At 46.9% G+C, this 16,873-nt stretch overlaps 1 protein-coding gene across 1 annotated transcript in view; it reads right to left on the reverse strand.

Annotated features, from left to right (window-relative positions):
• The window catches only part of SLC35B4 (solute carrier family 35 member B4), a 28,774-nt gene extending 26,415 nt beyond the window's left edge, over window positions 1-2,359 (reverse strand). Inside the window, exon 1 of the mRNA XM_028525779.2 lies at window positions 1,510-2,359. Coding sequence (XP_028381580.1) covers window positions 1,510-1,586 — 77 coding nt within the window. The 5' untranslated portion in view covers window positions 1,587-2,359. The remainder of the gene's footprint in view (window positions 1-1,509) is intronic.
• Window positions 2,360-16,873: the final 14,514 nt, after the last annotated feature.

A 16,873-nucleotide genomic window follows, 5' to 3' on the forward strand; every position in this document is an offset into this window, starting at 1 on the left:
TTCCAGGACACCTGCTGCCTTTTCTGCAGCAGTTTCTCCTCACTGAATTTTGCTCATTACTCAGCAGTATTTGCATACCATCTCAATAAAACCAACCCAGTCTCCCTTTAGTAATGTTCTTAGCTATTCTGTTCTTTTTTCTTGTTTTGAAGGAACACTGGTTTATAACATTATGTAAATAGTGTGCAACACTAGAATTTGACATCTGTTTGTAAAACCTCGTGCTCATTCATCACCCCCTTGACCTGTTCTGCCCTCCCTCCACCCCCCATTATTAAACTTAATCTATTGGGGTGACACTGGTTAATGAAACCATACTGGCTTCAAGTGTACAACTCAATAAAACATCATCTGCATGCTGCATCATGCGCTCACCACCCGAAGTCAAGTTGTCTTCTGTCCCCATTTATCCCCCACCTTTGCCCACCTCCCCCTCCCCTTTCCCTCGCACTATCACCATACAGTTGTCCAGGGCTATTGTCATATGTTTGTACTTTATCTGCTTAACCTTTTCACCTTTTTTCACCCAACTCTCCAAGCCCCCACCTCTCTGACAGCTGTCACTGTTCTGTGTGTCTATGCAGTTCTGTTTCTATTAATTGTTTTGTTGATTAGACTCCACATATAAGTGACATCATATGATTTTTCTATTTTTTAACTGGCTTATTTCACTTAGCATAATAATCTCCAGGTCCATCCATGCTGACCTAAAAGGTAGGATTTTCTTCCTATTTACAACCAAGTAGTATTCCATTGTGTAAATGTTCCACAGCTTTTTTTTTAATCCACGCCCCCACCCCCAATCTTAGTTTATAAAGTTACATCTCAAAACACATGCTTCCCAGTTTAAAGAGTAATACGTATCTTAAAGGTGGAAATGTTCTTTTGGGTCAGTAACACAGACCTTATACATAAATAAGAACTGATTCTGCTCCACCACTGAGGGGCAATGTTTGGGCCAAGTATTCATGCCCGCCTGTCTGTAAGGGTAATAAAAAAATGCTGTGCGGGCCACTTGAATACACATAAAACTTTCTTTGCAGCGTGTAAAAAATCAGGCTGCCTTATAAATCAGAAAGCTTTGCTCAAGTCAAACGTGGCATTATTACCAGAAAGGAAAAAAGCTGAAGCAACCTAGCCACGAGTTCCTGGCCACCTGGGGCCAGTCACGTGAGAAATTCTCCAGATTTAAACCCCCCAGTGCGTGTGGAAGTGTTGACGACAGCAACACCCCGAGTGTTCCCTCCGAGGGATGCTGTGAAACTATTGGGCGGGAAAACGGACGGTGCGCAGGAAGGAGTGGTCGACTCGGCAGGGTCCCAGGCAGCGGAGAGCCCAGCGGCTAGCGCTAGGGCTAGGGCTAGGGCTGGGGCTGTCCCACCCCGGCTTCCGCCCTGGCGTGGTGGGGGTGCGGGGGGAGCGCGAGGGGAAGCACTCCAGGGGACGCCTTTCCTCCGGCGTTCTCGGTGCACCTCCGGGAACCGGGCGCGGCCCGCGGGGGTCACTCACCTGACCAAGAGCTCTAGGAAGATCACGTTACTGCAGCAGCCTGCGAAAACCAGGCCCACCGCGCAGAGCGGGCGCATGCCGGTGCAGGGGAAGGGGGGCAAGTGCGCAGAGGAAGTGCCTGCCTATGCCACCACCCCAGGTAGTCGAGTTGCTGCCTCAGCAGGGGCACAGGACATCGCCACCTCCCCGGAGCGGAACTCTTCCCCGGGGCTGCCGCACTCGCCCCTTCCCCAGCGGCCGCCACTAACGCTGCTGCCCCAGAAGCTGTAGTTCGCGGTCAGCCCCGGACCCATTCATCCGAGGGGGCGTCCTAGACCCAGCCAAACTACGTATCCCAGCAGGCCGCGCGCCCTCACGTCAGGGTGGGACGTGTCCCGCTTCTGGTGGGCAGCCCCACGGAGTGAGGAGGGGCGTGGTGACCGGCATGCCCTGCGCGATAGGAAGCCGCGGGGTTCGCTGGGAAGTGAAGTTCCAACCTTGTCCGTGTTTCTTAGGTTTCCAAGGGCTCAGAAAGAGATTCGTGCATCACTATCTCAACAAACACAGGTGGTGGCACTAGCGCTACAGATCTGTGATTTAGCGTTGGGGACATTATGGCATCTGAAACAATTTTGAGTTGAGTGAAAGTAGAACTTCTGAACGTACTTTTTTACCTTTTGAAAGGAACACTGGACTCAAGGTTCTGGGGTTGAATCTTGGCTCAGCTACTAATCAGCCCTGCTATCTCAAGCAACTTCTTTGCACCTTAGACTCATCATTGGTAAAAATGGGAGGAGTAATGCCAGTCTTATTGCTTGTTGTCAGGGTTACAAGCTATGATCACCTGGGGATCTTGTTAAAATGTGGATTCTGATTCACTGCAGCTGCAGTTTGCCCTGAGATTCTGCATTTCTAACAAGTTCCTGGGTGCTGCCAATGCTGCAAGAGCAGACACCTGTAAAAGAGTTAACGCTGGAGATTTCTGTACCTCACCCCTCCCACTGACTCAGGAACCCCCTGCCACCCAACTTTCCCTTAGTCTCCTCCTTCCCCATAGCCTACAACCATGCTCAAACTAATTTATCTTGCTCCTTCATTTCTCCACCAAATATCTTTAAAGGGTAATCTATGTTCATGGTCTTTGCTTTTACACTCAGATCAAAGCCAGATTTTAAAAAAGTTTCATTTAGACCTCTCCTGACTTCTTAATTGTCAAAACCACATACAGCAGGTGTTTGATTAATATTGTTTCATTCAACACCATTTAGTTGTGATGTTGATGAATGTCCTTAGAACTTAACTCTTGCTTTTATCAATTAGCCTGTGGCAAAATTGTTTTCAGTGTTTCACTTAAAGCCTCAGTTTCCAAGAACCTATCAATGATGTTCAGTGAGAACTTACTGTACCGTAGTCTTACTTGATCTTGCAAATGGCTTTTTACAATAAAAACTCAATCCTCCTGATATCCTCTTGTCCCGCTGTTTATAAGACACGATACTCCTTTCTCTTCTCTGACTTACCATCTTCAGTTCTTTGCAGGCTTTCCCTCCTCTTCCCACTGAATTCCCCTCCAAAGTTCCACTGTTTGTTCCCAACTATTGTTGCCCTAAATACATTCTATTGGTGATCTCCTCTCCATAACGTCAGCCATCACCATGTAACGGATCCTGCACGTACATATATGTACAGCCCCACTCTCCCTCATGTCTCAAAAGTCGACGTTTCCAACTGTTTATTCGACATCTCCAACAATTTAACGTGAGGAAGGGAACTTTCTACTCACAAAAGCTTTCTGTGTGTAGCTTTTCAATGCACCCTTCACAGCTCCCTCCTCCGTATCTCCAGCACTCTGTCCATACCCAGACCATCCCAGAAATCACGGTGCATTGCAGTTATCTGATTTCACATCAGTCTCCCTCCGCCCCTTCACAGACAGGAGCCAAGAATAACTAATTCATCTCTAGATCCTTAGCATTAACTACAGTGACTAGTATGTTATATGTACCTTGTTTTGTTGTTGAGTCAACGAATGAGCTTGACTTCTTATTTGAGAAAAATAATTCACACCTCATAAATTCAATAAATATGTAAATTTGTAGCCAAATGAACCTAAAATATACAAACAGCAAAAACGCACTGTGTGATGAATTTTCATAAGCAATGGCATAGAACCAGGACCCCAGCCAGGAAACAACATTACCAGCATCTCAGAAACTCCCTGTTCCCTCTTCCAATCACAGATGCCCCCTAGGAATAACTACTTTTCCCACTTTCTAGCACCAGAGGTTAGTTTTGCCTGTTTGGGGACTTGACACATATGGAATCATACAGAGTATTTTCTTTGGTTTCTGCTTCTTTCACTCAACATTATGTCTGTCAGTTCATCTGTGTTGTTGCGTGTGTTTGCAGTTCATTGATTGCCATTGCTGTATAGCATTCCCTTGTACGAATATACCACAATTTATTTGTCTCTTCTCCTGGTGATGGAGAGTTTTGTCTATTATAAGTAGTGCTACTAGGAAACTTCTTGTACATAGCTTTTGGTGAACATAAATACTCATTTCTGTTAGATATCCATATATTAATCAAGGTCCAGTCAGAAAATAGAAATCACCAGTAATTTGAACAGGGAAAGTTTCATATAAAGAGCTATTAATTAGTAACAGAGGATTAGTTACTATGAGGGTCTAAGCAACTCCCAAGATTGTAGGGAGAGCAGACATAAGGAGCAGCTACTGCCCAGGACCACAACAGACCACTCAAGGAAGTAACAACTTGGAAAGAGGGTCTTCTCCCCTGAAAATGGAGACTCAGGTCTTACTGAAGGTTTGGCTGTAGCCATCTGGCTAGCAGAGAAGTTCAGTGAGGTGCTGAGAAAACTCTCTGAGCCACCTCTGGGGTCCAGCTGGGGCAGGGGCCAGTTTCTCAGGAAGCTGCTGGTGGGGTATTGTACTCTCTAGGAAGCTGGCTGGGGCTCTGGCAGAACCTGCTGGTGACCCCTTGCAAGGGTACTGCTGAACTCATGCAGGTGAGTGCCAAAGCATAACACACTGGAACCAAGAAGACAGGTCCCCTCCTCTTATCTGGCTCCTGCAGCGCCCTCCCTGGCGGAGCTCGGCATCACAAGCAGGATCGTGAAGAGTGGATTTGGAGCCGAAAGGCTGTAAATGGACAACTGGAACACCCTGGGGTTTTCAGGGGCATTTCAACTTCAATAGTGTAATTGTTTCATCATAAAACCAAAGTGATGAAGTATAGGCATGGCTTCATCTCCTACACTTTTTTTCTTCCTTTTCCTCTCCCTGAGCTCCAACTTCTAGCATCTTTGAGTGAATAGCATCTTCTTAGACAGCAGCTGGGCATGCCCTGCTTAAACCTTTGCACAGTCCTCTCCCCTTGTGAGAAAGGACCTATTGTTCTGCGAGTGTCCATCATCTTTGCCCCCGTGTTGCAGCGGCCAAGGCTTTCCTTCTTCTGTTTCCAGCCACTCAGACATATTTTGCATCATTTATAAAATCCACTTAATCAAACTGTTGACCAAAAACTTAAGAGAGATGACTCCTAAGGGAGACTCCCTGACAAGTGTCCTCATGTGGACAGTCCTCTGGAGATCTGTCATTTATTTTTTTTTAAACTTGTTTTCCATGTATATTACATGAGGATGATTTTCTCTGTATCATATAAATCTTGGGGTGCTTAGCGTTGTGCACAACAAATATACTTACAGCATGTGTAAAGCCACAATATTGTTGTTGCTTGTTTCATAAGTTAGATTCGAGCAATGCCCCCGTGTACTGATAGGCTTCTATAATCTAGCTTCTTCAAGGAGGTTACTAAAAGACAGATTTTCCTTCTCAGAGTGCTGTCGTTTAAGCAAGACAGAGCTTTGGCTAGGAAGGAAATCTTCTCCACTGGAATGTTGGTGACACGAGGTCAAGGTCTTCAGCCACGGTATCCTCCAAACTTAGATGGCATCTGGCTGTAGTAAATGGCCAGTGAGTAATGGTAAGACAGTAGGAAGGAAGGATGGACAGATGGGGTTGGGGGGCAGGAGGAGGAAGAAGGACCGTTAGCAAAACCAGCTCCCTTCTCAGGGGGCCTCACGCACGGGGCAGGAGAGGGGCTGCAGACAGTCCCTGGCATGGGAGAATGTGCAAAGCAGAACAGCCACCCAAAGGAACTGCCCTCAGGGCCCAGGCCTGCAGGCAGGAAGCACCTGTGCTTGACCCACACACCTCATGGGTCCCCATCACTGCTGCTCAACCAACATTTGTCACATTGTGTGACTGAATTGAGGTGGCAAATGTAAATGACTCTGAGCAACAGGCACTGTTGTACCACGTACCTCTGGGAAAAGAACAATGTCAGAGAACGGAGTTTTTCCACCAAGTGTGACATGTCTCGAAGTTATTGGCTTCTCTCCCTGCTCCCCGCCAGCACTGAAAATGTGTTCAGGGTGGGAAAAAAAACCACGAGATCATTTAATTTTAATTTTCTCACACTGGTCCTGTCACCATTTCCTATCTCCGGGAGTGAGCGTACATGAAGATGTCACTTATCCACGTACTGAAACACGCTTTGATCTGTTCCGGGGGGTGACTGCTTCTGTTCATAAATGCCTCCACGTGTAGCTCATCTACCCCTCCATCCATCATGGGGCAGAAAGGGGTTGTTGTGCACAGGAAAAAAACCTGAGCATCAAAAAGGTTAAATGTATTTCCTGAGGCCCGAAAATTTGAATGCACGTGGGGCCAGGCAGGTGAGATAAATGTGGGACTCTGATTGCAAAGCATGGGTGTTTTGTTGGAGGGCTGGAGAGTGTAAGCTCTGGGTGTTTTCAAATTCACATTAAACATAGTATTTTTAATTGTGTGACATACAGATAACAGAATTTACCATCACAACCATGTGTAAGTGTACAGTTTAGTGGCATTAAGGGCATTTAAGGTGCGACTGTTGCCACTGTCCGTCCCCAGAACTCTTTCCATCTTGCAAAACTGAAACTCTGTCCCTTTAAATAATCACTCACCCTTCTCTCCTCCCCCAGCCCTGGTAAACCACCATTCTGATTTCAGTGTCTATGAATTTGACAGCTCTAGATATCTCATGGAAGTAGAATCCTGCAGTAGTGAGTATTTTTGTGACTGGCTCGTTCCACTTAGCACAATGTCCTCAAGGCTCATCAGTGGTGTAGCACGGGTCACCATTGACTTCCTTGCCAAGGATGAATAATATTCCAAATGTACCACGCTTTTGTTATCCGTTCGTCCATCAAGGAACACTGGGGTTGCTTCCACCCCTTGATGTTGTAAGTAATACTCCCCAAGCATGGGTGCACAGACATCTCTTTGAGACCCTCCTTTCAGTGCTCCTGAAATATCCAGAGTGCATTGCTGGATCGTGTGATTCTGTGTTGAATTTTTTGAGAAATCATCCTACTATTTTCCACAGCAGCCACACCATTTTATATTTTTACCAACAGTTCACAAGGGTTCCTTGTCCTCCATATCCTCACCAACACTTGTTATTTTCTGTTTTGTTTTGTTTTTAATAGTTGCCATCCTAATGGGTGTGAAGTGCTACCCATTGTGGTGTTGATTGGCATTTCCTGAATGATGAGTGATGTTGAGCATCTGGTAAGGTGCTCACTGGCCATTCATAAACTGTCTTTGGAGAAACATCTATTTAAGGTCTTTGCATTGGCAACTTTAAAGCATGGAATGCACCAATCTCTGAGCCAGATGCTTAGACCTCTGTCACACCCTAGGTGACAGAGCCGGGCGAGGGAGGAGGCTGCCCGAGAGCAGCCCTCCTGTGACCGTTGCTCAGTTGGGACCACCGTCTTGCCCCAACATGCTTCCTTTGGGATTGGTGATGCTTTTTTTCATTTTCTTAATTTAAAAAAGTTTGTAGATTTGTGTTTACATTTGTAAATACATGCAAGAGTTAGAAAATTCAACAGGCACAAAGGCTGTCTGTGTAAAATAACTTTCTTTTCCCTCCTGATCCCCAGCCTCCCAGTACCCCTACTTTGGGACCACCATTGTCACCATGTTTTGTGGATTCTCTGTTCACGACTAAAGATGCAGCTTTCCTTCACTCGGGTACTATTTTTTCCCCTTAGCAATTTATCTTGGGGAAGGTTTCAGAGTAGCGCCGGCTTGTTCTTTTTAATGGCGGTGTAGCATTCTGTCTATAGACGTGCCGTCTTTGACTTCATTGGCCCCTGTTGGATCGTCAGCTCGTTTCCAGTGTGATAAGCCGTGCTGCACTGAATATCCACAGCATGTGTGTCTGAGTAAGTCAAATAGACGGACAATTGGCCTTGACGTTAGCTCTGAATCATCGTCAAATCAACAGACCCGCTCATGCTTTAGATTCAAAACCGTAGCACTATCAGTGCCACCCTCTTACAGGACTCCCATAGCAAAGGATACTCCTTCCTAAACCTTCCTAGAGCCAGATAGTTAAAAAAGAGAGAGAGAGACCAGAACAGATACCTCAATACTTATACAAGACAAAATATTATATATTAGACCTCAAGCATTGCCTACGGCCTAACGGATGATCCCTCTTCAATCGATAATCACCAGGAAATCAATGGTAGTGCCACAAGGGTAAGATTCCTACTAAGCAAAAAATTCCAGTTAACACGTCAACTTTAGAACTGAAAATTGTACTGAAATAGTTTTGAATGGAAACCTTCATGTAATTTGCTGCTTTACCGTGTGCACTCCACACCATTGCCATGCGGTGATTCTTACTGAGTCACCGGATGAACCCCTCCCTGCCTCAGTGCCCTTGACACTAAAGGGCTCCCGTTTCCTCCAGAAAATGGGCTTGCTGCCTTGAAAGCTGATCGGTGCTCTTCCAGCGCCCTCTAGTGTCCTGTGCTCAACCTGGTTTATCACTGCGCACGGTGAAGATTGTTTCCTTGTCTCCTGCCCCCACCACCACCACACCGCACACTCCTCCGTGAGGGCAAGGATGATGCTCTTGTCACTTTTGTGTGCCCAGCTGCCAATAGCCGTGCCCCGCCCACAGTAGTCACCCGTGAGCATTTGTTGAGTGAATGAATTATTGAATAAGTGAACAAAGAGTGAGTGAATAGATTCCTGTGTTCCTTTCTTGAGCTCTGCCTGCTTTTTACAGTTTGAATTGTGTCTCCTTTCCCACTGCTGCTCTCTTTACGTGCAGCAGGCTGGGCTTTGCTACGGTCCCTTCCAACTCTCTGTAACCGGAGAAACCCGACTGACTGAGCACGTGATTGGATTTAAAAGCAAATATGAGGAATGGAGGGTTCTCCCTGGTTTAAGTGTATATAGCTTTAGTGCATAATCTTTCTGAGAAGTGTTTTGAATATTCAAAGACATTTTGTTTTCCTTCTGGTTCTTGAGTTCTGAATACGGTTGTCAGTTAGCTGGTTACTAGGTTACAGAATCATTGCTGTTTGGTGAGGCTACAACAATTCATTGAGGGTTGAATTAGGTGGTCAGCGCAGGGCTAGGAGGCAGGAGATAATACACGACGAGGTTTGCACATGATAAGGCTTAATCCGTGTGGGTTCATCGATAAAGGAAAAGTGTAAGGCATGGTCCCCTGCCCTCAATGATAATAGCTAATATTTGAAGCACTTCACTGAAATTTTCTAATTTAATTTCCATAAAAATCTAACAAGATAGGAACTGTTATGATTTCCATTTTATGGGAGGAAATGGAGGCTTAGAGAGATTAGGAGATCTTTCCACGGTCATGTGAAGTTCTGAGCTTGGCGAGCACCCAGATGCAGCTGATACTAGAGGCCACAGTCACAGCCACTCTGCTCCATCAATCCGGGAGATCGTCCGTTTCCTCTGAGAAGCAAGATAAACACCAGGGGACCACCGGCACTTCTCCATACACTCTCCATCTGGCCTCCAGTATCTGCTTCAATCATCCACCCCTCTTCCCTGCGCCAGCTGCTCCGCAGCCACTCTGAACTACCTGGTGTTTCCGCAAAATCTGAGCACAAGCCTGCCCCGGGGCCTTTGCATTTTCAGTCCTATGCCTGGAACACTCTTCCCCCGTGTGCCCCCGTGGCCCTTCCCCTCATTCCATCCCGTTCTGCGCTTGAATGTGAATGTGACTTCCTGCCCTGGCTGGCGTAGCTCAGTGGATTGAGCACTGGCTGTGAACCAAAGTGTCACAGATTCGATTCCCAGCCAGGGTACATGCCTGGGTTGCAGGCCACGGCCCCCCAGCAACCGCACATTGATGTTTCCCTCTCTCTCTCTCTCTCTCCCTCCCTTCCCTCTCTAAAAATAAATAAATAAAATCTTTAAAAAATGTTACTTTCTCCGAGAGACGTTTCCTGACCACTGGATCTAAATAACGTCCCCTGACATTCCATCTGGCTGCACCCTGCCTTATTGTCTTTATTTTACCAATGCCTAACGTGGTCGTGATGATCTTTTCATAGATTTATCTTGAAGATTTTGTGTGTCTCCCACGAGACAGTAGACTCTAGGAAGCCAGGGACTTGGAGCGGGCCTCCAGCAGCCAGAACTGTGTCTGACACATGCTAGCACCTGTCGAATGCAGGAGTTACTTTATCATATGTCAGTGTCCTTCGAAATGAACAACAAGTGCTGAACAGCAGTCCTGTGCTGGGCACCTGCCAGATGTTTTACAATGTGTTATAGTGCCTTGTGCATTACTTTGCCGCACCCCTATGAGAGAAGCATGTTTTCTCTGCATTTTATAGACACAGAAAAGGAAACCGAGTTCAGAGAGGCTGGAGAACCTGCTCCTGGCCAGTTAGTGGCTGAGCTGGGATGTGGACACGCTCTTTCCCACTTTGGATCATGTCCTGGGGGCCTTATTTTTCTTGCAGAACCGCTCACCAAAGCCCTCGGTGGCAAGTAGCTGTGCTTCCATTTTGCTGTGATGGTATTTCAGCGAATTCCGGCTGGTCACAGAAGAAAACTGGATCAGGGGCTTTTCAAGCTGCGGCCTAAGGTCCACAGCACGGCCTCTCCGGGGTCACAACATGGACGGCTGCCAGTCTAAGACCGGACTTCCTCCCGGGTGCTTCAGACCCCCCTACTTTTCTTCAGGCTAATAAAAGACTAGTAACTGAGCAGTGACAAGGAGAGTGGTCAGAGCAACTCCAAGGCAGAAAGGTTGTATGTTCCTGCCCACCTCTTTGGTACAAGGAAAGCTTGTTCCTATGCAGAGTGTTTTCCAAACTTTTTGATGATGGCCCTGGCCAGGTGGCTCAGTTGGTTGGAGCATCATCCCCTATACCAGAAGGTTGTGGGTTTGATCCCGTTTGGGGTGTGTACTCAGGTTTCAGGTTCGATTCCTGGTCACGACGTGTAGGGGAGGCAACAGATTGATGTTTCCCTTACTCTCGCTTCCTCTCGCTTCTCTCCCTTCCTCTCTCTCTAAAGTCAATAAACAGATTCTTAAAATCCACAGGTGAGGATTTTTAAAAAAGCAGAAAACAAACTTTTTGATGATGTGTCAACAGGATTTTTTGCTGCTCTGATCACTGGAAGGGGCATAGCTCACATGTGTGGAAAGCAAAGAGGCCGTCCCTGATCTCCTTCTGGAGAATCATCATATTCTGAATGTGGACCTGGACAATTCCATTGTAATAAACCTATGCCATTCTGGCCCCGGGCAGAACACAGGAGGGGGCTGACCTTGGCCCCTACGACCCAGGAAACCCCAGGGTCTGTGCACCCAGTGGACGACTACAGACCACATCAGAGCATCACCACTCTGCCCCTGCACAGTGGCAGGGTGGTGATCCTCCAAGGAGGGCAGAGGTTGGTGGTCAGTGGTCACAGCCAGCGGCTGTGAATCCCTCTCATTGACTTCCCAACAATAATCAAGGCTGTACTACAAGAGGAGGCAGTACTCAGCCCACACAAAGCGTGGTAGGGGAGGTTGTGCCACTGGGCCCTACAGGACACCTACTACATTAGACCACGCTACCAAGACAGGGAGTCACAGCAGCTCTACTTAATACATAGAAACAAACACAGGGAGACCGCCAAAATGGGGAGACAAAGAAACATGTTCCAAATAAAAGAACAAATCAAAACTCCAGAAAAAGAACTAACCAAAATGAAGATTAGCAATTGATCAGGTGCAGAGTTCAAAGCACTGGTTATAAGGATGCTCAAGGAAATTAGTGAAGACCTTGGTAGGCCACATAAAAAAAGACCCAGTCATAAACAAAGGATACACTAATTAAAATAAAGAACAACTTACAGGGAAACAATAGTAGAGTGGATAAAACCAAGAATCCAATCAATGATTTGGAACATAAAGAAGCAAAAAACAATCAATCAGAACAAAATAAGAAAAAAGAATTTTAAAAAAATGAGGATACTGTCAGCAGCCTCTGGGACAGCTTCAAGAGGTCCAACATTCACATCATAGAGGTGTCAGAAAGAGAAGAGAAAGACCAACAAATTGGAATCTATTTGAAAAAATAATGGAAAAAAAAAGACCTTCCCTAATTTGTGAAGGAAATAGACACGCAAGTCCGGGAAGCACGGAGAGTCCCAAATAAGGTGGATACAAAGAGGCCCACTCCAAGACACATCATAATTAAAATGCCAAAGGTTAAAGATAAAGAGACTCTTAAAAGCAGCAATAGGAAGGAAGTTAGTTACTTACAAGGGAGTTCCCATAAGACTGTCAGCTGATTTCTCAAAAGAAACTTTGCAGGCTAGGAAGAATTGGCAAGAAATATTCAAAATCACACGAAGTAGGGACCTACAACCAAGATTGCTCTACCCAGCAAAACTATCATTTAGAATTGAAGGGCAGATAAAGGGCTTCTCAGGAAAAAAAAAAAACTAAACTAAAGGAGTTCATTATCACCAAACCATTATTATATGAAATGTTAAAGGGACTTATTTAAGAAAAAGAAGATCAAAACTATGAGTAATAAAATGGCAATAAATAGATATCTAAAAAAACAAACTGAGCAAACAAGAAGAACAGAGACAGAATCATGGATATGGAGACAGAATCATGGCTATGGAGAGTATTTTGATGGTTGCCAGATGGGAGGGGTGTGAGGAAATAGGTGATGAGTGAAGGGATTAAGACGTACAAATAAGTAGTTACAGAGTAGCCATGGAGATGTAAAGTACAGTATAGGAAATGGAGCAGCCAAAGAACTTATACCCATGACCCATGGATAAGGGTGTGGGGATTGCCTGAGGGAGTAGGGGGCTGGGTAGAGGGAGCAAAGGGGGAAACATTAGGACAACTGTAATAGCATAATCAATAAACAATTTATTTAAAAGAAAATCTACCCCATTGTTGGGGGAAGAGATGAGAGAAGGCAGTTCTTTCACACAAAATCCAAACACCTCAGAATGAACAGGGATTCTATTCCCCAAGAGGCACAATTGTGGTGATCTGGGTTTTTGTTGCAAATACAAGTTTTGACATTTCTTTATTAACAAGCCCTGTAACAATGCAACTGCTCTTTTTGTCATTGTAATCGAGTCAGCATTGGTTTCCCATCCCAGGCTCCGTGCACCCACAAATTCGTGAAATGGTGTGGGGGTGTTACAGAGGAGCGTGGTTGGATTTGAAAAGAGAAATTCTAGTGTGTGTGGCATCGAGCATGTGGTGGTGACAGCTAAGGAAGGGGAGCCGCAGCACACCCTGAGATGACAGGTGTCGCCGAGGTAGCCGGGGGTGGGGTTGGGGGGCCCAGGGAACTACCATGTATGAGAAACTCCTTGGCTACAGGAAAGGTGGGCCATCCTTAGAGATGCGTGAGGTGGACCTCATTACCTGCCATTCGCAGCTACCCCAAAATGAAATAGAAACTCAGAGAGGTTGACAGCTAATCCAAGTTCACATACCTAAGACTCACTTCTCTGCTTAAAGGCCTTCATTGATCCCCTGTATCTGTGCAGACAAAAAAAAAATTCCAAACTTCCTTCCAGGGCCCTTCGCCCTATCTTCCCACTGGCACACCCTAACCACTTGCACTGGTGTGACAGGACACGCTGTGCAGTAGCCATTCTCAGATAGCGGTTCAGGACATACTGAGCAGTGGCCATTCTCAGATAGCAGTTATCTCAAGGCCGCATGCTAACCCCCTCATTTTGCTTCTGTAAAACAGCAACTTTCCCACCAGCAACTGCGCTCCTGCCCGCTCCTCCTTCCGCCTTTGCAGCAAGAATATAAGCAAGACCCTGCCTGAGCTTGGGGCCCAGAATTTGGAGACAGTCTCCTCTGGGTCCGCATGCGTGAATAAAACTCCACTTCGCAAACTCCGAGGCTGTCTGAGTCGCTTTTCTGTAACACTGGGACCTCAGTTATGAGAACCACCTGGGCCTCCCTGTGCATGAGCGTGACAACCTCTGTCCTGCCTTCCTACACAGTGCCTGTCACTTCCATCTGCAATGCCCTCCCTCTCCAGCTGCCAACGTTGGCTCATCTCTTCAGTTCTGCTCGGGTGGGGCCTCATCTTCTAGGAAGTTCCCTGACCTCATCCTGAGCCGGGGCTCTCTGAAGCTCCTGTAGCGCCCTGTGCTTCGTGCACCCCCCACAGCACTGCACACCTCCGACCACTAGTCACTTCCAGACTAACACTCCTGGGTGGCTCCCCATGGCCCACAGGCAAGGCCCAGCACATGGTGTGTGACCTGCAGTTCTCTTGCTGTGAACCCCAACCTTTTCTCCTAGAACTGTATTGTCCAGTTTGGAAGCCACTAGCCCCACGTGGCTATTTAAGTTTAAAATATTAAAATTAAGTAAAATGAAAAATTGAGCTCTTTAGTCATATTAACCACATTGGAAGTGCTCAGCAGAAACATGTGGCTGGTGGCTACCATATTGGATGGGTTTGTAAAACATTCCCATCATCACAGGAAGATCTACAGGACAGCACTGTTGTAGAGCCCCCCACCCCCACTCCTTTATTACCCCCTTGTCTCTGTTGTGCTGGCCTTCCCGCCTGGACCACCCTTTCCATTCTCATTCTCCTGCATAAACACAATGTGTCTCCCTGCAGGAGCTCAGGCACTATATCATCCAGCAACCTTTCCATGCATCCCGCATGGGCTGCGTGCTCCTCCTTGGGCTCATATAGCTTCCTCTGCCTACCTCTCTCATAGCACCTGCCTTCTCGGGGGCTCAGTGTACCTGGACTGGGGAGAACCTGAAGGTCAAGGACCCTGGGTGTTAACTCATGTATGTCTCGCTCTGTTGCCTCTGTATAGGCAGGGCTAATTTTTTTCAGCACCAGATACATAGTGCCCAGCATACTAATCAATTTATAGTAGATGCTCAATAAGTACTTGCAAGGTGAATGAGTGAGTGAGTGAATGAATGAATGAATGAATGACTCTGTGGGCAGCAGCAACACATCCTTGGGAGAGCCTGGGGCTGTAAACCTTGACATCCCCTGAAAAATAAAGTATATTCTTAGAACATGTCTCCCTTCTCTCTGTTTTTATTTTTTCTTTACTTTTTTGGGGGGTGTTCTCTGTTTATCACAGAATAAAAGGAAAATACCAAAGGTAACAGGAAAAGAAAACACCTGGAGATCACGACCTTCAGCATCTTCTCATGTAACAGTATTGCTAACTCTCCCTCAGTGTCCCTCGAGTCGGCATTCGCTGTCCAGTTGCTACGTGGTTTGGCACAGTTTTAGATTGCACTCAAAAGACAGAACCGAGGGCAGCTGGGCAACTGTGCATACGGAGCCTTTTCCAACACATGAACACTTGACCTTAGCCAAAAGGCCCAGAAGAGATTTTTTCCAAGGAATCTGGAGCAAGAACTGTGAGGTCATTCTCTGAGGAGAGCTACTCTCTGCAGGACTGCTACTGGTTTGTCCAGAAAATGGCCCTTCTCCAGTGTCTGGCCCCAGAAAGATGGTGAGAGGGCAGTTTAGGGGAAAAGTGATCAACTCATAAAAACTCTCAGTGGAACAGCGATGCTTTATCATAGAAAACAGTGCTGTCTATTCTCCACTGTCCCTCCAGGTCCTGTGCCCACCCTCCCCTCCTCTGTCCTACTCTGAGCCCCGGGAGTCCCCTCTATGGGACACACATCTCAGGCTCCTTTGCTCACTGGCCTCCTGTTGAGTCTGACGAATAGAAGGCTCCAGCCAGGAGGCCAGAGGGCAGGGTGAGAAAGAAGTTGGGGTCTCCGCTGTCCTTGGCCCTCATCTCCCTGGGCCATGGGTCAGGCTGTGGTTGTGCCTTCCCACAACACTGCCCCTGACGGAGGGCTCCTCGCCCATGAACAAACTCCTGCCGGGTCCCACCACTGACGTTCCTCCTTTGCCCTTTCATGTTCCTGGCGCTGCTAGTCCCTGGCGACTTGCATTCCGTTGTCGGGTCTCTTATCCCTGTGGCATGTCCTGTTATAAAACTCTCTTTATTGCCCTGGCTGGCGTAGCTCAGTGGATTGAGCACGGGCTGCGAACCAAAGCATCACAGGTTCGATTCCCAGTCAGGGCACATGCCTGGGTTGCAGGCCATGGCCCCCAGCAACTGCACATTGATGTTTCTCTTTCTCTCTCTCTTTCTTCCTCCCTTCCCTCTCTAAAAATAAATAATAAATAAAATCTTTAAAAAACTCTCTTTATTGACCCTTTGTATCTTCCGTCTCCTTCTGGGATCCTGACGGAGGTAGCATCCACGTCTCGCCACCTTCTTTGGGGCCTGGCTGTTTCCCAGCTGAATGTGGCTGTTGATTTTGTTGGTGAGACACAGCAGAGCAAGACTGGGCAAGCCCTGGACAGGGAGGCGGCACAGATTTGTCCTGGTTGTGTAAGTAAAGTCTCACTGGACCCCAGTCATGCCAAACGGCAGAGCTGAGTGGTCGTGACAAAGCCGAATGTATTAACTATCTGGCCCTTTCCAGAAAAAGCTGGCTGACCCTGGCTGCAGAAGGACACATGCAGAGTGGGCAGAAGTAAGTGTACGGTTGTGCGTGTGTGAAACTCAGAGTGTATTCATGTGCTATCATTTATGAATTATCGTATTATCTTCTACACAAACAACTGTACACCCGTGCCCATCCCCGTGCCTCCTCTGGACTCACCCCACATTGGGGTTCCCATCTGTGCCCACAGCCTCACGTATAAAAGCCACACGGCCTTTGCACATGCCGACCCCACCCTGACTCTGGTGTTGGTCAGCGACCATTTCATAGCTCAGGCCACAGGCTCTGGCACCAGACAGACCTGGGTTCAAGCCTCGGCCCTGACATCTGCTGGGTGACCTTAGGCAAGTTTTTAGAATTTTAAAAGCCAACTTCATGTTCTTAATCTATACAGAGGGACTAATGGTGCTACCTCCCACCCGCATCGATTTGTAATGAGAAATGAATAAGATGATATGATGTAAAA

The sequence above is a fragment of the Phyllostomus discolor genome, chromosome 10 (genome assembly GCF_004126475.2).
Source record: "Phyllostomus discolor isolate MPI-MPIP mPhyDis1 chromosome 10, mPhyDis1.pri.v3, whole genome shotgun sequence".
NCBI classification, from domain to species: Eukaryota; Metazoa; Chordata; class Mammalia; order Chiroptera; family Phyllostomidae; genus Phyllostomus; species Phyllostomus discolor.